The sequence below is a fragment of the Leptonotus elevatus genome, chromosome 9 (genome assembly GCF_054856555.1).
Source record: "Leptonotus elevatus isolate MCC_2025b chromosome 9, RoL_Lele_1.0, whole genome shotgun sequence".
Lineage (NCBI taxonomy): Eukaryota > Metazoa > Chordata > Actinopteri > Syngnathiformes > Syngnathidae > Leptonotus > Leptonotus elevatus.
In genome coordinates this window covers 9,959,586-9,985,685 of record NC_141247.1, presented here as the reverse complement: position 1 = coordinate 9,985,685, position 26,100 = coordinate 9,959,586, and the positions used below count along the sequence as shown (strand labels likewise).

The window sequence follows — 26,100 nt, the reverse complement described above, 5'->3', positions numbered from 1 at the left end:
AGCCAGTCCAGCGTGGCTGCTACGAGTGGGCATGACATGGTTAAAGGCACTTGGAGGGTGACATTGGGGGTGGAGTAGTGGTGGTGGCGGCTAAGCGCCGTGACACACAGACGGCGTGCCATGATTGGTCCACAGCGTCTGTTGTATCCAAGTGGAAGCACAGGCAGAGGGAGAAGGTTTACACGTGCCGCCGGGTCACATGACTCATCACTCTCTCGCTCTCCTCCTCCTCCTCCTCCTCATCTTCTTCATCCCTCAATGCCTCAATTTTAGCAGCAACCTTCCCGCCTTGTAGGCAGCCAATCAGAGGCCTTCCTGAATTAGCATCCCCTGCTGCCTCAGAGAGCCTTTCAAAACAATGTCAACAGACAAGAGCACTATTGATTTTGGATGATCAACAACACGCAAGGAAGGCCATGTTGGATGAGGTCAATAGGCAGAGAGCCAGGGTTCAAAGGTCACCTCCAGCCTGCCATTATACGCCCCTTTTCAACACTCGCTTGTTCATCGACACATTTTTATGCCATTCTATTATATATATATATATACATATATATATATATATATATATATATATATATATATATATATATATATATATATATGATGAATGCTTGGGGAAAAATGCATAGTGTGAAAAAAGTGTCAGCAATGTTAACCTTTAAAAAGAGGTCAACTCAACTATGAAAAAGTCCAACACACTGCTCAATTGATGGATTAAATGGATTAAAACGCTTACTTAAAATGTGCAAAGCATTTTGTCAGCAAATGCAACAAATTTCTCCACATCAAGCATGCAAATCACAATGAACAAACATATCTAACAAATTATTTTAAAATCATGTGCATAGTCGTGCAAAGTGTTTTGTAAAGATAAGTCAACTGTGGCCAAGTCCAGTCAATTCTTATAGAAATATCAAAGCAGCGTATGAAAAATTAACAATCAAAAACATTTCAACCACTTCAAATATCTACAAAATTGTCAAACGAGGAGTGTACGTCACAAAATAATGACGTCTCGGCCCTTTGTTTGTTTTGTTTCGTTTGCTGGTCAATGAGTGAATGATGTGACCTCATTCATACGAGTCATTGATCAGTGCCCCTCTGAAAACGAACCCTAACCCTCACATGCTGATATTACATCAATAACATACACATGTTCAACTCACTAAAGGACACAACAGCATCAGCAGTACTACTTAACTTCAACACTAGACAAAAATATAAAAATAGAATCTATTTTTTTAATCTGTTAGCTGTTTTTATCTGAACTTTCATCTGTGCTTGTTTGTTGCCAGGAATGAACAGCAAATGTGTCCATATGTTTAGCTAGCAGCAAGTAAGATAACAAGCTAACGTACTTACCAAAGTAGTAGTAGTAAAGTAGTTGTGGTTGTCGTAATAGTAGCAGTAGCAGTCATGTTTATTTAAGTGCAAGCCTGTTTGCTTTTAAACAGGCTTAAGCCCTTTTCGCACTGCACTCGCTCAGATTAAAAGTGTTGTGCGGCAGCTGATTGTGTGCAGTCACAGTATCAGTTCATAATTATTTTTTAAGTTTGAACTTCACTTCCTGTGAGAAAATATAGGAGGAGGAAAATAGCACTGGCTCGTCTTCTCAGACTGAAGAAGTGCAGGTGTGAAGGCGGAGTTTAATTAATTGCATCTCTGCAGAGTTAATCTAACACTATGGGATCTACTCTGTCAAATAACCCCTACTCTAGTCTGGTCACCATATAACTCAGGTTCACTCTCACTTTGAGAGTTAAAATCAACTATCAAAAATTTAACATTGAAATTTTATCAGTCCAAATTGTGTGCATCATGACTTGATGTTGCAATTAATTTTCTTGTGCTGCTCCTTCTAATGAACCATTCATTTGGAACCCATTAGTTGAAACTCTACCACATGCTTGAAACCTTGACTTTATTTTGAAACCAAAGACAGGCTTAAAACCCCTTGACACCCTATGCCTCTTTTGAAACCCTACATCTGAATGAAACCCCCCTTTTGAACCCTAAACCTAACCTAAAACATCAAATTGGAACTCTTCCACATGCTTGAAACCTTAATCCTGGTTTGAAATTCACTTTGAAATCCAAAGCTTGTCTTGAAACCCAGACTCAAAAACTGTATTCTGAAAACCTAATCCAGATTTTAAACCCTAACTCAGGACTTGAAACAGTAATTTGAAACTCCACCACATGCCTCAAACACTAAATCTGGCCTGAAGCACAAACTTATAGCCGTACTTTGAAACCCAAAGCATGTCTTGAAACCTTAAATTGAGACTCTAGCATTTGTTTGGAACCCTAATGCCAATCTTGAAACCCTAACCTCGACACGCAACCTTAATCAAAACCCTAAACTGTAACCCCAACCCTGATTTAAAACCCTGTCACGAACCCAGACTTGAAACCCTAACTTGAAAGTCTTCTTGATGCTTGAAACCCTAACCTTGTCTTAAAACCCTACTTTGAAACCCAAAACATGTTTTAAAACCAATTCTTGTTTGAAACCTTCATCCCTGTTTTGAAACACTAAATCAAACTCGAAACCCTAACTTGAAAACCTGACCCTGGCTTCAAATTTGACTAATATTCACAATAAATTACTTAAGTAAATAATAAAGTAATAATAAATAATAGAAATAATAAAGTAATACATTACTTAACTACTATATTCAATAAGACAAATGAACAAACATACATTAAAATTGAATAAATAAAAGTTTAATTGCTATGCAATATACTTGCACCCCGTCCCTGCTCTAAAGACAACATGTTGTGTCACATCAGCACGTTGCGTCCTCTGCAGGCACCCACACTGCTGTTTTTCCTTTTTTCCCTTTCTTGCAGATGCTCGGGAAACCTGGAGTTGCCCTCAACCTGCCCTTCACATCTCATCAGCCAATGGGATGAGCTCGAGCGAGCTGCACGACTTCACGTTTTTGCGTACTTTATGATGATCTCAGCAGTCGTTGCAGTGAAGCTGGCTAAAGCAGCTCCTCACTGGTGTGTTTCCCCCCCTGGAATGGTGCTTTCAAGGTGCCTCGGTCAACAAGCACTTCACGTTTAATTTTATTGTTCAAGTGCTGCAGTAAAAGAATAGAACTTTCTGTTTTCATTCACACCGTAGAGAATACAAAATGCAATAAACTTTAACATGTTGTAAACTGTTGTAGCTAGCGGCTAGCCAGGAGTGGCTAAGCTAGTTCCTTATCACAGAAATACCATGGGATTAGGCCTTTGCAGTATTCAGATTTTAATTTTTTATTGATGTCGATGTTGACTAGTTGCTGAAGATGTCATTGGTATTTCCTGCCCCCCATATTTTTTCTAATCATAGGAGAGGTGAATACTTTGCAATAATCAGCATGGTGTGTAGCTGTGCCGGGATGCAGCGAGTCGAGCGCTCTGCCAAGTAGGCTAAAGTTGAAGGTCGGTCCCCTGAGCCGCAGATTGAAGCGTGGAGTGGGCGAGCGAGCAAGCGAGCGAGGGAGCCTTTAGCGCACACAGGACGCATGAAGCTGGTGACCGTGCAAGACCATGTAAGCGTCCAGGCATGTCATTAAATTGTCCTGAATCTCCAGCTGCAGCCCATCTAGCGCAGCCATCAATCACAGCACTGGTGATTCACTCATAATCTGCTTCCTCCCAGTGCAGCATCAGGACCACCACGCCCAAGACCCTGACAACGAGCAACATAGTCTGGGATGTGTCAAGGCCAAACGGCACATTTTTATGTCTATGCAGCATTTTGGTGAGACAATGGCAAACTATTGCAATTAAATGGGAAATTAGCCAGTTTAAACATTAATCGGTTAGTTCAATAGCAACATATCACCTTTTAGGGCAAATTTTGAATAAGCCATGTTTATTTTTTCACGTCATTTTGTTAGCAAATATACTCTTTTTAAGAGCAATATATTACATTTAAATGGTAAACCATTGTCCAGGCTGACTAGCCCATTTAAGCATGAATCACTTATTTATATTTTAACCCTAACCCTCGCCTTTCTCTGTGAATTATAATACCAAATATAGCCTCAAATGTGTCTCTGAGGCAAAATATTACATTTTCATGTTTAATGTAGCATTTGATAGTGTTTCAATAATAACATATTGCATTTAAATGGTAAACCACCACTTGCCAGGCCAACTATATCTCTTACTGTGATAGTAAATTGTGTTTTGGAGGGCATAGTATAGCATTTCAGCATTACTTATAAACAAGTCGAAATGATGTCAGACGTGAAAAGTGATCTCTCAGGCTCGTTGCCTTACAATTCCGTTCCGACCTGCAGATTTACGGCGACAAGGGGTGTTCCCTGGAGCGCCCCCTTTGCAGCAATGCGGGCTATGCCGCTGCCACGCATAGCAGTGAAGCTTAGTGACCGCTCGACCTCGTTGTGATCGTTGTCGTGGTGGCGTTGGGACGGTTGACAGCAAGGAGGTGACATGAAGGCCAAACATCCAAATGTCAGAGTTCCAAGACTCACTCCATCTCCATTTACAGCTGGCAAACTTGAAAGGAAATGGGATCAACCTCTAATACTCTCGTACAACGCTGCTCTGTACATATAGTGCTAGCTTATCATCCTATAAATGCATGTGTTCCATATAATAATTGTACTAAACAAACAAGTACTAGTTGGGTGGGGGATGATTTCTGCAGTCATGAAATGATTGCAAATGCATGCAATCAAATGTACACCCTGGCCATTTTCCGATGATACTGTATGTATGTATATGTCATAATAAATGTTCTTTAAAACAATCTGGTACCGGCTGCGGGTGGTGGTGATAATTTTAGAAGGACTCAGCCATTAAATCACTAGAAAAGCATACCCGCAGATAACCAAATGTACCCCATTTGGAATCCTCTCAATGCCTATTATGATACTACTCTATGATACTGTATAAGCCATAACAATTGTTTTACAATACAATCTGGTACCGGCTGCGGGTGGTGATGCTAGTTTTAAAAGGACTCAATCATTAAATCACTAGAAAAGCATACCCACGGATGACAAATGTATCCCATCGACAATCTTTTGATTGTTTATGATACTACTTTATGATACTGTATATGCCATAACAATTGTTTTACAAAACAATCTGGTACCGGCTGGAAGTGGTGATGATTGTTTTCGAAGGACTCAGTCATTAAATCATAGAAAAGCATTCCCGCAGTTAACCAAATGTACCCCATCGACAATCTTTTGATTGTTTATGATACTACTTTAAGATATTCTATATGTCATAACAATTGTTCTACAAAACAATCTGGTACAAGCTGCAGGTAGTGATGATTGTTTTCGAAGGACTCAGTCATTAAATCACTAGAAAAGCATGTCCGCAGATAACCAAATATATTCTATCGACAATCTTTTGATTGTTTTAGATGCATACCTGTATATACCATAACAATCAGGTACCTGCTGAGAGCAGGTGATGCCTGTTTTAGGCTGACACAGTAGTAAAATAACTATAAATGCATGTTCATAGACGACTACAAATTCATTCTCCGATTGTTTACAATACGTAGGCTAAATGTAAAAATTTAACAAAAAAAAAAATCAAGTACCTGTTAGGCATTGATTATAGATGAATGGCAGTGGTTAAATGACTAGAAATGATCTGGGCAGTGTTTTTGTTTTTTCATACTGTGTGCCATTTTAATTATTCTTTAAAACAATCTGGTACCTGGGTGATGATTGTTTTAGCAGGACTTTTAATATTCCCCTGTCACCAGACAGTGGTGTCTTTATTTGCAAAGGTTTGTTTGTGTGTGTGTGTGTGTGTGTGTGTGTGTGTGTGTGTGTGTGCGTGCATGCGTGCGTGCGTGCGTGTGTGCGTGTGTGTGTGTGTGTGTGTCGGCTCGTGAAACACGAACCTACATATACCTTCAAACACACACTCTCTCACAGACGCACACACGCATTCTGGAATGTGTGAAGTATCTTTTTTTATTGCAAATGTTTGTAACCCAATAAGCGGTAGTAAATGAATGGATGAATTTTTGTAATCTTGCCAATTTTATGGATACATAAAATAGGAGAAGCATGCCAGTGCATGTAAGTACAACACACACACCCACAAATACACACACTTAGCATTCATGTTAAGGTCAGTAATGCCGACCAGGCCTCGAACGATATGCTCCGCTGTGGCCGTCACCTGTCTCAAAGTGTTAACCGTTTGTGTTTTAACACACACACATGCGCGCGCACATGACTCAGTCGACCTCAGTCAAGGAAAAACGAAAGTTAGTGAGAAGATAATAAGAGAACATGAAGGGAACAAATTTGACTTGACTGTGGATTATCTCGAGTCTAAGTAGTTTTCTATAGTACAGTTGTTGGTTTTGAATTGCTTGCTCATGCTTGGCTGAGCACGTCGGAACCTATCCGACATTGTTATTAAGTTAATTAGTAGCGAATACTGCAGATAACAGTAAGGGAGGTGGATAATCCAAAATTATTATTATGAAACAGTCCTTTGTTTGTTGTGGCTAATGTTACTCTCCGGTCCAGTAGGTGGCGATACCTTACATTGAACGCAGATAGAAAGACAAAGAGTTAGGTGTCGGCCGATAATGAAAACACTGCTCCCAAACATTCCACAGTGTTGGTTGAGGCATGTCTACTGAAAAACGTGATCAACAAATTGATGATTCACATTTAGAGGAATGAGAAACAGGGAAGGAGTGGAGCTGGCTAGAACCACACAATCGTAAAAAGTCAAGTTAAGTCAAGTTTATTTATATATCCCTTAATCACACAAGTAAAAGACTTTGGGAGTGTTTTGGATATCTTCTATTGGGAGCATAACCCCATGTGCGGCATTTACCAGCGACTCATTACGACATCCACATGTTAGCACATGTGTGAAACGTGTGTCATACTGTAGATCCCATTTGAAGACCCCCGCACACAACTATACCCATAACTCCTTTTGAATTCCCTACTAGGAGTGTGCCCCCCAAAATGTCCACTTCAAACTAAAGTGTCTGACTTCAGGGCATGGATCCTTGAGACGTTTCTGTCATAAGGACATGTCCACCCAATTTTATGTCCACCCATAAAACGGTGTCAGGGTCTGATTCCCCCCCTGACTTTGTAGTTGTTTTTTGACGGATTGAATTTTGTTGTGTTGTGTTCTACACCCCTAAAATGCATCAATTTTCACGAGGATACACACAAACTAGATGGCTTAGGCCTAAAAGCTTTGCCATTGAAAGTATGCAATCTGCTTAGGAAACATGCTTCATAATTTGGTATTGTTTGGGCCTTCTGGGGAAGAGTTGCCACTTCAAACCAAAATGACTGACGTCCTGTGCAATTTTGAGAATGGATTTTAGAGACTTTTTGTGTGTCTTATTATGATGTCCACCCAGTTTAGTGTTGATTGATGAAACTGGTTGGCTGGTTGCATTTTTTTTTCAACTTTCAAGTCCTGAAATGTCCCCCCAAATGATGTATTAAAACCACTTCCTGTGCAACTTTTTCTGTGAGATCTTGAGAATTTTTCATGCATACTGTCTTGACAATCAAATAAACTGAATTTCGTGTTGATTAGTGAAACGGGTGTTGGAGCCTGAGTTTTCAAATTTGTGTGAATGACCCTAAAACGGCCGCTTCAAACCAAAATGGCCATGTTCCTGTTCTATTCCGATTATGGATCCTTGAGGCTTTTCCGTGCATCTTGTCACCACAGTCTCGTTCACCCATATACCCGATTCAACGGGTTTTTTTGGGGGGGGGGGGGGGGGGGGGGGTCTGGTGAGGGCGGGCAGCAAAAAATTTTCACACCATGTTATTACTTGGCGGGCCACCCAAGTAAACTGGCCACCACCCAAGACGTTTTCAAGAAAATTTTATAAAAATATATAAAAAACAAAACAAAACATGTCGCGAACAGATATACCGCATGTAACATTAGTTCGCTGTCACTCACTTGTGGATCATGAGGTTAGAGTAGTTGCATGTAACAGGACTGAGAACACCCCCCACCCCCACCCTGAGTCCACCCACCCAAGTAGATTTCAAATCTGTGTGAAACACTGCTAATTTATTTTGAATACATTAGTCAAACCAAAATGGCTGACTTCCTGCTCAATTCCAGGTATTGGTATTGGTCCAATTTCAAGTGTCTCGATTGAAAATTGCAACAGGGTTATTTTTTCTAATTTGTGTGAGTGGCCCAATTGACCTTAAAAAGGCTGCTTCGAACCAAATTGGCTGATTTCTTCATTTTCCTACAATGGTCCTTCAGACTTCTTCAAGCATCCTGCCATGGCAGCCATATCCATCCATTTTGTGTCGATCAGCGGAATTCTAGTTCCACTGAGTTACTTTTGGAGGATGTTTGCAGACCCTTAAATACATACATTTTCACCAGGTTGCACACGTAATTTTTTTTATTTGTCAGTCAAATATTAATCAAAATACAGTAGATAGTCTACAGTAGTACAAACATGATTGTCTTTGGTGGGGTTACACTCCTCTCACTGTAACGAATTAGTATCGTAGGGGTTTGTTTTTATTTACGATAGTCTAGTTACTGTTACTGATATATATACAGTCTAAGAATGTGTATGTGTGCCAATGAGTGTGATCCCTGTATAAACAGAAACAGAAGCGCCCCCCGCAGGCCTCAGGCGTCACTGCACCTTTCCTTCTATTACTCTGCCGCCTGGCTTCGCGGCGCCTCATTCACTAGAAGATGGCGGACTGCGCTCCACTATTAGATGAGGAACTCTCGTCCTTCGTCTTCAATTACCTGACAGAGAACCCCGACAGCCAGGTAAGAACCCCGGGTGGTGTGTGTGAGAGACTTGGCTTGGCTCTCCCCCCGGCTTCCTTCGTTTTGGCTCGTCTCCACTTGCACCATCACCACCGGCGGTATTCGGAGCGGCGAGAGGCCGGCTTGAGGAAGCCCTTCGCCGGCTTGTCAGCAGTAACTCGCCGGCGCAGTGCTCCGCCGTGTCTTGACTTGCGGCGTTCAAGTGAAGGAGGATATGTCATCATCCTCGGTACGGAGGATCCGTGGCGGATAATTGTGTGGTTTTACGCGGTGTGGGGGTGTGCGTGGACGCCAAGGCCCCCCTTCACGCTGCAGCCGGGGGACTGCGGAGCCGCACTTTGGAAACTTTTTGACGCATTCTTCAGGAGGGAAGTTAGCTGTCAGTGTAACCCGGCGTGGACACGTGGTGCCACTGCCAACGCGTGCACCGAGCCCCGGGGGGTGACCACGCTGACACCCCTCCCCTGGAAGGACTTTTTAAGGAGATGAACTCACTTCTCTGCAGACCGCCCGCTGCGACACCAAGTTTAGTCAACTCTCACGGTGCTGGGTGGCCGGGGGAGCCTCCCGGTTGTGCCGAGACAACATTTGGCGTCGATGGTGGAAGTTGGCGCTGTTTTGGGGGAGTGCGTAATAGTTTGCGTAATAGCTTGTTACAAAACGCGTGACTGGTGTTTGCTTTGATACATGTTACATAGCGCCTATGTGTGCGTGTACTGCTTCCCTGCCGTAATAAAACCACCTTTTAAGCGGATTGTCATGGTGCGTTTGTGCACCTTGCGACCAAGCGCAACTTTTCCGAGATGAGACGTGGCACACAAATCCAACCCCTCGTGGGATCATTCTGTGCGCCGATGTGTTTTGGAGGCCATCCTCTGCGGTTTGGATGTCACGAGTTGCGCAGAAACGTGCGATGTTGTGATGAAAAGGCGAAGTAAATCGTAAATGTGGTCTATTTCGAACGAAGCTCCTGCAGCGGGTGGCGTATGACAGGACAGAGCGGCTAGGGATCAAGGCTTTAATCCCTCATTTTGCTCCTGGATGGATGCCGCGATTCCCATACACGCACAAACATGCTTACTTAGACCCCCTCAGCCCCCCCCCCCCCCCACCTCCATCTCATCCCTTCTTAGGATGCACCCCAAACCCACCAAGCCATCCACCTTCCCTGATATAACCACTGCATCACTGCTGTGTGACATTGGTGACTGCATCACGTGTTCAGGCAGATTGGCACTTGAAGCAGGTTAAGTGTCTGTGTATGTGTGCATGCAGTGGTCTATTTATAACATTGTATTAACCTTTACATTGCAGTGCATTGTGACATTGCAAAATTCAGCATTTAATTCCCCCCTTCACACATGCACATTGATTTATATAGTGTGACCTTGCTTTTAATATACAGGCCTTGTGACCACGTTGTTACACTCCCGTGAGGAAAAAAAGCGCGGCCAGTGCATGTGTCAACTTCCAAATGAGGTCGACATGCATGGAACGTTGCAGCAGGCCTAAAAAAAAATGATATGAAGTGTGAATACGTGTGCGCATGTGTCGGAATTACAGGAATAACAAGTGTCTGCTTTTAATCTTATCTTTTGCGTTAATATTTACTCTAGGTTATTAAACGGTACTCTCTCTCTCTCTCTCTCTCTGCCGCTTGGTGTCTATGTTGCTCGCCCCCCTTGTAATACTACTCCTCGTGATGTGTTACAGAACCGAGCTGCTGCAGTCATGTGAGTCGTAGTGGAGGAGGGAGGCAGGAAGGGAGGCGTTAACGTGACGTCGACGCTGGCGCGCCTCCTCCTCGTCCTCCTCCTCTTTTTCCCTCCAGCATGTGACTCTTCCTCTTGTCTCTCTGGGCTGGCTGGCTGTCTGTCATTCCCCCTGTTGCACATTCACATGCTTTTTTTTTTTTTTTTTGCGGTCATCTTCAGTGGCGATTGTCGCAGCCGCAGAGGTTTCGAAAGGGATGTATAACATGGAAAATTGACAAATGTTTGTCTATGAATAGTTTTGTTGTGAGTGGTTGTGTGTGAAATGTGTGACATTAAACAACCAAGTAAAGTCCAGTTAGAGACCCTCCCACAAACAGTGAAAATATGCATTAAAGGGAAATTGATTTTGCATTATCAACACAAAATTTGCATGTGAGGTACAGGTATTATTTTTGTCCACTATTTTTGTCTACCTTCCTCGCATTCTACACTGTTGTATCTGTGACTTAGAATGTCTGTGGCTTTTTACAATGTAGGGCCTGGCATGGTGAGTGATGTGGGAGTCAGCTGTATGATCAGGTTAGCGGCTAACCGTTAGCCAGTTTGTGCATTGAGTTCCCGGGCATCAGTTGTAGCCGTGCAGCTGGTGTATGTATGTGCTTATTACACGTTTTTCTTACATCCCTAATCTTTTAATTTACATGTAATCGATTACTATGTAATTATCGAGTACTTGTTTAGATGTATCGTTGAATTTACAATGGTCCAAATCCTCTGATTTCAATCTCTAAACAGTAATTTTTCTCCAATTTCTGTAGTCCTTCCTGAAAGTATACTGATTATCTTTTGTTTTTAATCGAAATAAGACATTTGCAAACATCTGCTATTACTTTGAGTGCACCACTAACTGAATCCGTTTCAAAAAGGTTGCTGAGTGAGTACAATGTCAATCCCTCGTATCCGATGAATTGATGGATGTGACAGACCCAGAAAAATCCAGTGTCAAGTCAATGCAATTTATATAGCACACATTTCTAACACAAGGTATCTAAAGACACTTAAGACACATTCAAGATCAACAACCGCACTCAACATACATTGCCAGTAAATATTCAGTCAAAAATAGCCTGCAGCAAAACGGACGCATATTTGTCCTTTAATGCGATGGCTCCTCGAGCCAGTTATACAAGCTAACCATAACCTTGCACTGTAGAAATAATCACACAGAGTTGCTTCCTGTCCGTAAAGACATTTTAAGGTTACTTGTAATTCAAACTCACGACTATTAAATGAACATTAAATGACTAGCAGCAGATTAGAAGAAAAAAAAACACAGTTGGAGGTCGGAATAATTGGAAAACTTTGGTTAGCCGATGGCGACAAACGACATGCGCTTTTTAAGACGACCAATCAAGCGCTGCGCAACCTTCATTTGGAAATTCTCAAACCACAAGTCGCAAATGGAAAAGTTAATAAAGCTTAAAGTCATTTCACTGGAGCCCCCCCCCCCCCTGCACTCCCTTGCACTGTGAGTCAGCAATACAACCTGTGTGTGTGTATCAGGTGACCATCTCAAATGTCAGTCCCTCACTGAGCACATTTATCCTGATGCTGCAGGTGCGACCGAGTCACTGTTAAAATGTTACTGCAGCTTAAAGTCACAGTATCTGTAATAATCCTAAATCTAGTGTACTAAAGTATTTGCAAATTGCATTGGAAGGGCCTTCTGTGGTATTTAATAAACTCTATTTCCACCAGGCAACACAATTTGTTTCAGTTCAGTACATTTAGTTTTGGCTTTACATTATGAGAATGTCGTTTTTGTACAAAGATATATCCATTTTTAGCGCTAGGTGTGGTTAGGATTAGGGGGTTATGATTAGGTTAGGGGGTGATGGTTAGATGGTTAGGATATACCAAATACATGGGATTCACTCAAATATGATGCTGAAATTTAAATGCAGGGTTGTGACACATTTCACTTGAATGTAGCCTGTAACACTTCATTTCAAGTAGAACACTAAGTGGGCACTGTGTTAAAGGAGTCCAGTGGACGGCCTGATCCATGTCCCCTGCGAAAATGAAAAATCCACCAATAATTGGTGCCCATTTGGGGGGGGGGGGAGTTTTGTTTTGTTTTTTAAACCCCAAAAATTCCAGATAAACAGGGATATACACCCAATGTAAGAAAATTAGGGTTGGCTCCCCCCAAATTAAAATAAAACAAAATGAATATAATAATAATATTAAAAAATATATTGAACAATCCCAAAGTAATAAAAGAAAATGTGTGTAGAAAGCAATTGTCCCCCCAAAAAATAAAATAAAAATTGCAATTGTCACTATTAGATTAAGCAACATCCCACTTTGCTGCATTCTGTGTGAAAGACAGGAACATTCATTTAAAAGCATCATTTTTTTCTTTATCACTGTGCGAAAGAAGCTATTGCAAATCCCTTTCAGAGTGCTAACGTTCGACATGGGAGCGCCTGTGTGATGGGAATAGGCTCGCTTCCCCCCCCCCCCAAAATCCCTCGGAGGTTGACGCGGCATCCGGCTCAGATGGACGCCCTCCCCAAAGGAGAGGATCGTATTTGCGCTCAATAATTCATCAAGGTGCTTACTCGGCTTCTGTTCCACGTTTGGTGATTAAAAAAAAAGGTGTGTTTATTTGATTGGATAGACATGTTCCTGCGTGGTGCGAATGTTCGGCTTTGGAAATGACAGTCCGTGAAGACCGTTTCATTTAGCAGTCGGAAGTTCGGTACGCTTGTCTATCATGAGTAGATCCACCAAAAAAGTCTCAAGCCATGCATGAACTGACGCAAGAAGTCAGCCATTTTGGTTTGAAATGGCCATAGGTCATTTTGTCAGTTTCCAAATTTGTCCTTGAAATTTGCACGTCTGTCATGAATACACACGTGCACACACTTACACACAGTACAGTACATATCAATAAAGCTTTCTTTTGATCAGGCAAAACCTAAAAATAACAAGAAGTGCTTTGTCAGGTAGAGTAATGCAAGACGACTCAACCTCCTTGTGTGCTGTGTGTGTATATAATAAACAAGTGCTTGCTGACACTGCGCACACTAGTCTGTACCTGCCCATGGCACCTGGTTGCCACAGCGACAAAGCATGCTGGCACCTGTGTGTGTGTGTGTTTGTGTGTCCAATGGGCAATGGAAATTTCCTTTCACCTTTTCTCCATTTTATACCTGTGCCCTTGAAAGCGCATATGTACACGTACACACACACATGCACGCATACACAGATAAGGAAACCGTCACTATTGTGTTGACTACAAACGAACGACTCGACTAAACTTGCTAAACGCAGTTTAGTGGTGACCGTTGTGACATCGTCCATCAGCAGTAAATAGCTAACAAAAACAGGTAGTGACTGAACAAGCGGCTAAAACTCGGCCATCATTGTTTTTTGTGTTTCAATAACGTGAGCGGGTTTGGCTAGCATGTGAGCGCGTGTCCTGTGGTGGTACTTATCGGACTTCGTTGCATTAACTGCTAGCTTAGTGCAATGCCTTCGTATGTAGTTATGCACACCGACTCCCTCACCTGAGCCAACGTTCAAACTAATTTGTCCATCCTGCTTTTTCATCTGAGATCAAAGAGATCACAGGCATACTTACAACAAAGCATTTAAAGAGCAACAACCAACAAAAATGTCCTAAGAAAAAACATTAAAACTGTTGTCGAACGTTTCGCGGATGTTGCAGCCTTGAACGAACCCTGATGTGAAATCAACCGACCCCCCTGGCATAGCTACGGGCTTCAGCTGGTTCGCAGCTCAGGTTTATGCTTTCACGTTCGGTTAGCTGATGACTCAGTGGTCATAGTTTTAGCTGTTAGCTTAGCGTGAACTAGTGTTGAGTAAGACATTTATTGTCTACTTAATTGTCTACACCTTCACGGTCAGTTAGCCAACGACTTTGATAAATTGCAGTTAACCAAACAGCAGAAGTTTACACTTTAAGTTTAGTTATAGCCATCATCAATCATGTTCCCTTGTTTTAACTGTTAGCTTAACCTGTAGCTTCTTGGGTACATGCGCATTACGGTAGACAACAACTCCATGCTCAGTGTTTTTAGAAGTTAAAATCATTCCCTGCTAACATGTTGCCTAACAGAGTTGTTTGGCTAATTAAAAGAAATGTATGACATCAGTACGTCGATTAGCTTAGCATGATAGCGTCATTGGTTTATACACGCATGTAATTTAAGCTATCCGACAACTCAAATGTTCATAGTTGTTTTTAGGACACACGTACGGGTATACGTAGTAAACTGTGGTATTTCACTTTATTGGATTAAGCGAGCTAATACGATGCAATAAACATCCTAGTTTCTGTTTCAAGCAAATGTTTACAGTTAAATACGAAGTTGTAATTTTTGCGCTTAAAAAACCCAAACAATTTCAAGTAATAGTCGCAAGAAGAACAGTGATGTTGGGTTTTCAGGACAAATTTCTACATTGTTGGCCGTGCTTGTTGCCTGTTCTGCTACCTGACACGCGTATGTCGTTACCATGACAACACACAGTAGGCCTACTGCTCTAAATGCTAAGTGACGCTTTAGCAGTCCTGCCCGCTTCCTGCATGCGCCAGCAGGTTGCTAACTTGACAGAGTGACATAAACCGCCCACGCCCCCCTATAATCCCCCTAACCTCGTAGATCCCCAAGTCTTAATCACACACAATAATCCCGCTTGTGGATTACCTCCGGTGGAAACAACAAACTGGTGCATATACATTGAACTTGTACAAGTGCGTGCATGTGTGCGGGTTATGTTAGCATCTGCTGTGTGTTGGTGTATTTGTATTTTCATGTGTGTGGGTTTATGCACGTTAGCGCATTGAAGTTTGGGGCAAATCACGTTCACTGGTTAGAAAGTTTAAATAAACCCATCACTTATTACGGATGTGCTGATAAAATTTAGCATACTATCCATCAATATATTACCTAAAGCTGATGCTATTAGATTTGTAATTTGATCGTCGAGGATGCGGAGGCGAAACGTCCGCCTACATACGCGACAACTTTCCGTTCACAAGTTTGTGAGCGTGTTGGTGTGTGTCCAGACGTCTTTTGCGGCGTGATTTGCTTGTTGGCCGCATTAGGGCGAGCTCCAGTCAAAACACTGGCATTGTGTCAAGAGAGAGAGAGAGAGAGAGAGAGAGAGAGAGAGAGAGAGAGAGAGAGAGAGAGAGAGAGAGAGAGAGAGAGAGAGAGAGAGAGAGAGAGAGAGAGAGAGAGAGAGAGAGAGAGAGAGAGAACGAGCGAGAGTAGCACTGTTTACGCCTGCGGCAGTGACACTTCTTTTTTCTTCTTTTCTTTTATTGTTATTGCAGTGAAAATGAACACGAGCGATGAAGTGAGTGGTCTGCCCTAAGTGGGAGACACCGGGGAGGTTTTAAGCCGTAATACAGCTGCAGAGAGAATCCAATTATTAGGAGCAGTAGTAATAAGGGACACTTTAAGCACAGCAGACGAGGAAGAACGTCATCGGCAATAAACCGATGCACACATCTACGCTTAATAGAAACGGACGCGATGATGACTGCCATCTAAATTACGAGATGATATCATGAGATGTGTCAGAAGAAGAAGTTAAATGTCTTTTTCCATGTTCATTTTACACTGCTGCTAATTGTTGATCAGATCCAGGTCAGATTTGGTTTGATGCTACCGCTTCTGACAGTTAAAAGAAAAAAAAATACAGTTTTCATTTAAAATGTCTGTGATTTGTTTAAATGCCACATTTGTGCTCGACTCATTCACTGCCATTGACGGCTATAGACGTCAAAAATTCATTTGAACTATTTCTATTAGTTTAACATATATTTTCCCACTTTTGTTAACAAGCGTATGAAAACCTAGAATTTTTATTTTTTAGAAATACAGGTATCAAATGTGTGATTAATTAAAATGTTTAATCACCTGACGCGATTGAAAGATTATGAAGAATTCGGGGCGTCAGGCGATTAAAACTTTTAATCGTAATTAATCGCATGACTTCACTAGTTAACTCACAATTAATCACACATTTTTATATCTGTTCTAAATGTACAATAAAAATATATAGGTTTTCATACCCTTGTTAACAAAAGTATACTTTTTTTTAACTAATAGAAATAGTTCAAATTAATTTTTGACGTCTATAGCCGTCAACGGCAGTGAATGAGTTAATAACACCTCTCTAATGGCTTCTGAGGAAAAAAATAAATAAATAAAATTGTTTAAAAATATGAACCCTGTGTGTATGTGTGTCAACCTCAAAATGATCATGATCAACGATCTCCATCATTTTATCGCCCAGCCCAAGTTGAAACATAACATTGAGCTGTTTTTAATGTAAGCTTAAGTGTGCTCTGTCGGACTCGTGCAATCAGCCTCCCGCTTCCTTTGTCAAGTCTGCGTTCATTGTGTGTTAAAAAAGACATTTCCCTGGTGGAGGTTGCGGTGATAAATCAGCTTCCAAAGAAATAGGACAGCCAGCATGGAGGCTCGCAGCAGGCCTCCCTGATGCTTCCCTTCACCGCCCTCGGCTAACACTGCATCCACTTTACCTTTAACCGCCTGGCTGCCATACTAAATTACCTGATGTGTGTGTGTGTGTGCATGTATGTTTGAGACATTGTCAATATGACAGTGAGGGCCTATAATGAATACAAATGACACGAAAAGGTGAGAAAAGGATATTTGCATCCACTTTGATTAGAGCAATAATTTTTGTGCATGTGCATGCTTAGTTCCCCCCCCCCCCCTTGGGAGTTGACCTGTATACACATATATAAAGTTGTGTAATAAATAAATAAAATAATTAATTAACAAATAAAATAATTAATTAACAAAACACAGAAAATAATTTTTTTTTTTTAAATACAATAAAAACACAATTTTTTTGTGAAATTAAAAATATATAAAATAAAAACATGATGAAAAAAAATGGAAATACAATCTAATAAATGTAATAAAAAAATAAAAGAAAGAAATGAAATAAACAAACTTATTAAAAATATTATTAGAAATTCATATAAAGCAAAATAAAAGAAAAAAACTTTACATAAAACATACAAATAAAAAGCAATATAATACAAAAGATAACAATTATAAAAATACAATACAAAAAATATATAATAAAGTTAAAAATATGTTTTTTAAATGAAAAAAGAAAGAAATTAAAAAGAAAATTAAACAACAATGTATAACAAGTAGAATCATAGATAAAATAAAAAAGAAATAATTTAAAAATGAAAAAAAACAAAATAAATTAGAACCCATAAAATAAAAAAAGTAAATTAAAAACAAAGAAAGCAAAAATAAATAGGAATAAAACGAAAGAAAAAAAAATCTAAATAAAAAATAATTATTTTTTTAACTAAATGAAATTAAAAAATAAATCAATAAAAAAGGTAAAATAAAAGCAAAGAAAGCAAAAAATAAATAGGAATAAAATAAAAAAATGAAAAAATACAAATTTTTAAATTAAAAATAAATTACAAATAAATACATTAACATGGATTATTAATTATCATGAAAAACAACATTTATGAAAGTTTGACTTAAAAATTGAATAAAACAAGAGAATAACAAAATAATAAAGAAACTAAATGCATAAAAATCTGTGTTTGGGAGATCTTGAAGCATTCCCAAAACTCCACTGCACAGCTCCAGTAATACTTCCAAGATTTGCATCCTGCTTCAAGACGGCAGTTTATGACACAGTGAACTCTGACCAACACCCTTCCCTCTTCTCTCCCTTCACCATTGATCTGCCGAGATTAGCATTGAATATAACCCCAGCGCTACTTCATACATATCAGTTCAGTGCGGCCGGCGTTGCAATTAGCCACCGCGACTAACAAATGGTGCGACGGCTAAGCCTCGGCCGGCCTGCTTTCGGAAAGCAGGCCAAAGGTCATTTGGCTGCAGCGCTGTGAGACACACTGCAGACCAGACTCAGCAGAAGAGGAGACGTGATGGAGTCATATTTGTGAGACACTTTATTGAAGACGATCTATATGCAGTGGAACCTTGAGTTACGAACGTTTCTATTACGAACAATTCGGGTAATGCACATAATTTCGGTAGAAAAATTACTTCTGTTTACGTACTGTTTTTGATATACGAATGGTCTTGGGTAACGCTTCATGACTTCATGAGTCCTTTTTGTCGGCCGACCAATTTTCACGTTACTGAGGGAAGCGGATTGAAAAATAAATAGATTACAAATCCCGCATGTTGCTAAAATGGTCAAAATATATCCTTACAACCAAAATGGCTGACTTCCTTTGTATTTTCAGGCATGACAGACATGTCTACCTACCTTCATGTCACTGAGGGAAAATGGCAGACCTTCTGCATCTTTTCGAGCAGCAGTTCTTGAGACACAAGACCCAAATTAGTCCCAGTGCGGCCTCGCTGAGTCGATATCCGTCAATGGGGGTTGATTGGCTCAAAACTGATGGGTGCACACACATACACAGAAGCACGTCCACGCGTTGTCGTTGTGACGATCCTTAATGACGCCCAAATGTAATAACACTGATTTATCCCCCGTAGTGAATAATGTGTGATGACATTAAAGTGTGTATTCATGAGCATAAACGCGTCAGGGAGCTGCGGATTGGCAAAGCATAATGATGGAAAGTTATAGCGTGTGTGCGTGGTTATGTGTAGACATAATAAGTACCTGCATGAAGGATGCACATTGAGAAGCGTTTGGTCCAAATGGCCATTTTGTGTCTTGTGTTTCAAGAATTCATGCCCCGAAAGAGGTAGACGACCATTTTGGGTCCAAATGTCCATTTTAAGGGCATTTTTTCAAAGGCAGACTACCAGCGCTGTCTATCGTGTAGACCCACGAGAAAATCCCCAAAAGCTATGCATGACAAGATGCATTAAGTGTGTTCAAAGCAGCTATTTTAGGGTCAAATTAGTCATTTAAAAAAAACAAATTTGAACATGAAATTTGGTGGTCTATCATGATTAGACCTACAAAAAAGTCTTAAGAAAATATGCTGGAAAATGCACATTCTGGTTTGGTGGCCATTTTACAACTTAATGACTCACAAAAACAGGAAACTCTCGTACTAGCAGCTAATAAAATGTCGACCTTGAAGCCAGTTCCACTTAGCAACATGAAATTTGGTAAGCATGTATATCAAGAGTAGACCCACAAAAAGTCTCAGGAACCAATGACCAAAAGTTTGCTTTAAACTTTAAAGCAGCCATTTTGGGGTCACTTTGCCAACTTCCACAGACAAACTAAGACTTTGTCTCATTGCTAACATTTTTGAACCTCCTAATAAGCAGATAAATGAACGATACACAATTGCGAGACATTAGAATTGTTGTCATTGTGTGTGGGCCGATCATAATGGCAAAGTTAGATATCTTGCTGTAATGTCTGAATAAAGCACCCTTTCAAAAGAGATCATTTTTGCACTGATTGGGAGCTCATTTGTTGGCCTTCCTCTTATTCTCTCTCTCTCTCTCTCTCTCTCTCTCTCTCTCTCTCTCTCTCTCTCTCTCTCTCTCTCTCTCTCTCTCTCTCTCTCTCTCTCTCTCTCTCTCACTATTTTGCCGTTCTCATCCTTTTCTCCTTTTATCTTTCTCTCTCTCACCATCTTTCAGCTTTTCTCTGCCTCGCTCGCTCATTGACCTACTTCCCAAATGCCCGCTCGAGCTTGCGTGACCACAGTTGCTGCAGCAGCATCACACTCCTCTCTGCTTGCTGCTGTGTGATGCTTACACATACGCATTTACTACCACACGCGCACACACACACACATTGTGCTGGAAGCGTGTTACCTGATGGAGGTGTGTTGAATTATTTGCTTGACGCCACCAACTGACTTACCAGACTTGACTAGAGTCAGGATTAAAGAGACAGTGTGGAGTCTTTAGTGCCATCTAGTGGTGAATCTATAAATCATTCATTTTAAAACCCCACTGTTAAGTTCAATAATATGCAACCAAAAAAAAACGTTCTATCACATCAACAAACATTTCTTTATATAATCGTAGATGGAGTAATCGCTTAATTATATTTTGTAGGTGGTGCCGCGCCTTGCAGGTGGCTAACATGTGTCACCACCATCTTTTTGCTAAGGATACCCAAAAGAGAAGAAGTTTGCCAACGTAGTTAGTCTCTTGTGATGCTTGCAGCTAGTGTCAGACATAATAATTGACCACCAGTCTCCCTCTGCTTTGCTCTCGCTAGCTTTTAATAGCGTCTTCCGCTAGCCGCTCGTTAGCCGGGCCAGCTTGTTCTTGCTAGCCGCTCTTCTTAGCCACTCCAGCAAGTTCTTGCTAGCAACTAGCCACTCTTGCTCGCCGATTCCGTGAGCTCCTGCTCTCCGGTCTGTTGGCTCGCATGTTCACTAGGCTTGCAAAGTGCCGTCTCTCTGCAGCACCATAATGCATGTGCTTTGAACTTTGGTAGTTGCATTCTGTTAGTTCACCACAAGATGGCACTACATAATACACACTGTCCTTTAAGTCAAACTTCCTTGGCTAAAAGTTATGAAAAACTTGACAAATCTTGCCTGGTTATGTTTGAAAATCTGCATTTGTTCCATTTAAAAAAAAAAAAAGAAGTTATTTTATAAGCGTGCAAACACAAATAACGGACACGCTCGATGTTTACTTTTGTGTGAATTTGCCATAGCAACTTTGGACTTGCTTTTAATGGGAAGGTTAACTTGAAAGATACAAAGCACTTTCATGTAAGTGACCTACTTCCACCAGTATATGCTAATCCTGTTGAAATATCAAGTTGAACAAAAAACATTTAATTTGATGTCAAAAAGAGCTTTTGTTTGTAATTTGAATGGCAATGACAATAATTTGGACAAGTATAGGTTAGGGCTGTAAAATGTATCTAAATTAAATTACAATTTCGATTATTACCCTCTGCGATTAAAAAATTGGCATAATTGTACAAAAACGATTATTAATACTATTAAGACCTCGTCATTTCTGCCTTGGATTCCCGCTGAGATAGTTGTAGTCAAGCTAATGGCATTATGCGTGACAGTAAACAGGGCTAATGCTGTGAGAAACCCAATTTCAAAATAAACCTTACCTTACCAAGTAGTATATGTAGATTCATGCATTGTAGCGCTTTTATTTTGAAGTTGTTTCCGGAAGCGTGCTGTCGAGGTGGAAGGGCTGACGACGTACTCGTCTATTCAATATTTGTGAACAACGGCAATATAAACGTCCCAAACTGTAACACAACCCAGTCCTGAAGTCACGTTCAAGCTCCAGTTAAGAGCGCTAAGACATAATTATGCTGACATTGTATTTATTGTATGGCGACTGTTGCCAGCGTTTAGCAGCGACTGCTAGCTAAAAGCTACCAGCACCAAGCAGCAAGCAAGCCGTAGCTAGTAGTGGTAAAGTGCTATATTATTATAAATTCAGTTTGGTCCAAAAGGAACTTAGATAATGATAGTGTTTCAAATCATGTTATTTCAAATGTTTAAACATTTTCTTGTTTTGAACAAAAAAATTATCGTTTTGAATAATTGTATTACGAAAATATTAAAAGATTATAATTTTTTCCATAATCGAGCAGTCCTAGTATAAGTACAGCTTTCACGTTTCAAAATGTCCCAATACTTTTGTCCGTGTCTTGTCGCAGTCGCCATAATAGTAGTAGTATTGTAGCAGTAGCGACACACCCACATGGCGTGTTCTTTTCTCTCCGCCAAGGCGACCGTGAGTCTGACAGCAGGAATGCCGCCGGCCACACTGATGCAATACAATATGGGGAACCAGACAAATTCTTATCAAGTGACTGTGTGTGTCTTCCTGTTGGATGCTAAAACATCTGGTATGTTCGGGGCTTTTGTGTCAGGTGTCATTAGTATTTTTTTCCCCATAATTGTGGGACACTTCATTATTTTGCTATATCGAGGTTCCTTTGAACGTGACTTTTGGCAGTGGCGGGTGGCTAGTCAATAGAGGGCGCTAGGGTGCCCCTACACGTCTGACGAGGGTTTATATTTTGAAATATTACAGTTACACTCTTCATTTAAAATGCTTTTCCAGGCCTTCACTGTAGCCTCTTTCAGTTCTTGTTTGTTACTGGGGGTTTTCTCCCTTCAGTCTTCTCTTCAGGATGTAAAATGCATGTTTTATTGGGTTAAGGTCCGGTGATTGACTTGGTCAGTCCAAGACCTTCCATTATTTTTTTACCCCTGATGAAATCCCTTATTGTGTTGGCAGTGTTTTTGGGTCATTCTCTTGTTGCATGATAAAGCTTTTCCCGATTAGTTTGGATGTATTTTTCTTGAATTGGCAGCCAAATGGTTTTGTGGTCTTCAGAACTAGTTCTGCTGCGACCATCATAAGTCACCAGAACAGAACCCGAGCGAAGAGCGAAGTTGACATCACAGATGATGGTTTGAACTAAATTTTGTGCAGACTACTTCAGTAGTCTGTTATTCCCGATAATTTTGGTAAAATGACAGATTTTGGTACTTAAGAGGTTCCTCTGTAATTCAATTTATGGGGGATAACAGTTGGGGGGCGGGGGGGAGCTTTTCAAGCTGAAATCTTGTGAGGTACGCTGACATCAGAATGACCGCAGTCAGACGCCAATCGATATTCTTTGCGATTTCAGCAGCGTATTCTGTGTATCCCAATGATTTTGATTGAATTCAGATTATTATTTTTTGTTCTTTTGAGGATCCTCTGAACATAACGTGAGTTTGCGTTAGACTTTAAGGATCCTTTGAAAATTTCCGATAAGGCCGTTCTCCAGAGGCTAAGGTTCTACTGTACGTATGCAATAATTAACATGCTATAGTTACTAAGTTACCACACACCTTTATTTAATTGTTCAACACTTTCCTGCTTGTTCTGACCTGCTCTCACCCCTTTTCACTTTTCTTGTGTGTATCTTTCCACGCATCCTCTATTTATTTGCTTTTGTGTAATTCACATTGGCATCACACACAAGTGACAAGTTTTGGACAGATGGTTAGTCGATGCTGAACGGGGCAGTACGTGAAGTGCCCAACCGGCGTTCTCATAATGTTACCGTATAATCATGCTAGGATATTGTAATATTTTTATGGGACCGATACACCAATATTTTGCTCACTATACCAATTAATAGTAGGGATCGCAGACAAACCGTATATCGTAATATTTTGCCTAAGGTAAACCACAATATGATTCTATGGTAATTTATATAATGTTTATAACAGCGGATTTCCACCTATTCCAGTTAAGTCTGGAATGTACCTGAGAGAAAAATGACAGTGTATGAAACATGACTTTATCAATATTTTGTGCTTCCGCTATCCTGTGTGTAACTCTGACTGCCTTTCAAGGTAAAAGTCTCGAGTTTTCATTTGAGGGTCTCATGGTGTTGTCATGCTATACGCTAAGCTAAGCTTCAGGAAAAAATAGCAAAGCGTGAGACGTTCGGGCTTGAGAAATGTTCCATTTATGGCCTCGCCGTCTCCTGTGACTGAAACGAGGCTAATTAGTAGAAGGTGGGAGTGCTCTTGATGGACCTTTTAGGGTGAAGAAGAGCCCTGCGCAGCTTCCTCATCCTCATCCTCATCCTCATCCTCCACTGCAGTGCAGGATAAAGTGCGCTGTGGTTCATGTAGCCTCCAGCGAGCCTTTTCGAACCGTTAGCGGGATCGCAGTTGTCATGATTCAACTCGCCCGATTAGCACTTTAATAGCGACACATTCAGCCCCAAGGCTACACAGAAAAGACAGGTCATGCAATCAAAAAGGCTACAAAATATATATGATATTATTTACTATATGATTTATTTTTCTGACTAATAAGTTCTCATTGAAGTGTAACTTGTGTAATTAATGTAATTTTGTTTAAATGTAAATGAAAATGTTAACATTAGGTTTTTAATTCAATACAATCAAATTAAATGCAGTAATAATAATAATGCGTGTAATTAATTCCATTCATTTAATAATTTTGAGTAAATCTAGCATACCAACGCGCCGCACTTGAATTTAATTTCATACATATTAATAAGACTTTTACTGTCCTTCATCTTAACAGTACAACATACTTTATGCCAACCCGGAGGTGTTCATGAATCTATTTTTAAATAGAAATGTACTTTTGAGATATTTATGTGATATTATTAGGTGCTCGGGTGCTGTAAGAGCTGTCAATCAAGCCAGAGCGTGTGGATGTGTTTTAGTCCTAATTGGAGCTTGTCGAGTCTCTTTGTATAGATGACTAATGCTTGCAGAAGCGTGTCCTACACACACACACACACACAAATTTGAGCACACTGGATGTTTGAGGCCATCTCCAGCCAGGTGAAAGTGTTCCTTTAAAAAAGTGTTGCATTCTATGGGCCGATTATTCAAAGTGCAGCAACCACTCATGCTCACTCGGCTCTAGTGGAGATGGCGAAAATGTATTTATTTTTTACTCACAACACTATATATTCACATTTTTTCTGTGTATTACAGCCTTTTGATCTTATGTGATTGCAAAAACAAAGACGCCTTGCGATAAGAGTGCCTCGTTGTACGAGAGTTTCGAAATATGAGCTGCCACTTGACCAATTTTTTCGTTTTGAGACGCAAACAAAGTTTGAAATATGAATGTGCTTTCGACCGCACCACTAGATGGCGGCATCACACGTCACAACAGTCACCATCAATTCACTCGCAGATAAATGACAATATCTGTTGGTGGCAGTAATGCGCCATTAAGCTGGTTTGTCAACCGTCAACCGACACCACAGAAGAAGAACAACAAGGAAGGACAATATATAAAGTCACCTATTCACAGATTATTTTTGGGGAACAAACCCCTACTTGGAAGTAGTAGAAATGTTAAAATGGCAAGCACTTGATGGACAAGTGATATTTTAACACATTTAGTTTCACTAATATGACAAAATGGCTGCCTGAACACAATATATGTAGGTGTGTGAAACTGAAGTTTTTCAGAATTATGAGGACGTTTAAAGAGCGCTAGACGGATACACGCACACACACGCACTCGCTGGTCTTTTTGTAGATGCCGCTGAGATCCTGCAATTTGTGCTGATAAACTAAGGGGAGGTCGAAGGTTGGAGTTCAATGTCTCTCTGCCCTTGTGTGTATGTGTTGATGCCTAATATGGAGTTGCTAGCCACAGCTACATGAGTCTGCGTGTCACGTGCACTAAAGTCTACTGCCTAACGCACGCACACACACACTTTCATTTTAGTTACTGTGGAAGCTGTGTGTGTGTGTGTGTGTGTGTGTGTGTGTGTGTGTGTGTGTGTGTGTGTGTGTGTGTGTGTGTGTGTGTGTGTGTGTGTGAGACAGGTAATCTCAAATAATCTTCCCACCTTTCTGGATTTTGTGCTGATTCATCACTTTTTCTGTTGATGTTTTTGTGTCCTCCTCGCCTCCAAAAGTTGAATGACAGAAGCACACACGATTGCACGCCAATTTTAACTGCATGCAAGGATGCTTCCTTTGGGGACGTAATTTCCTAAATTATAAACACAAAGATGCTTTTTGATCCTTCTTGGGCGTGTTTTATAAAATGGAACC

At 40.6% G+C, this 26,100-nt stretch overlaps 1 protein-coding gene and 1 long non-coding RNA gene across 2 annotated transcripts in view; both read left to right on the top strand.

The window, feature by feature from the left end:
• Positions 1-3,404: 3,404 nt before the first annotated feature.
• On the top strand, positions 3,405-4,408 carry LOC147168327 (uncharacterized). The gene is made up of 3 exons (XR_015095923.1): positions 3,405-3,548; positions 3,659-3,760; positions 4,305-4,408. It is a non-coding gene; the product is annotated as an uncharacterized LOC147168327 (long non-coding RNA).
• A 4,276-nt stretch (positions 4,409-8,684) lies between these two features.
• Positions 8,685-26,100, top strand: part of ppargc1b (peroxisome proliferator-activated receptor gamma, coactivator 1 beta) — a 60,047-nt gene continuing 42,631 nt past the window's right edge. The window contains exon 1 of the mRNA XM_086084793.1: positions 8,685-8,808. Within this exon, the coding sequence (XP_085940919.1) occupies positions 8,728-8,808 (81 nt within the window). The 5' untranslated portion in view covers positions 8,685-8,727. The remainder of the gene's footprint in view (positions 8,809-26,100) is intronic.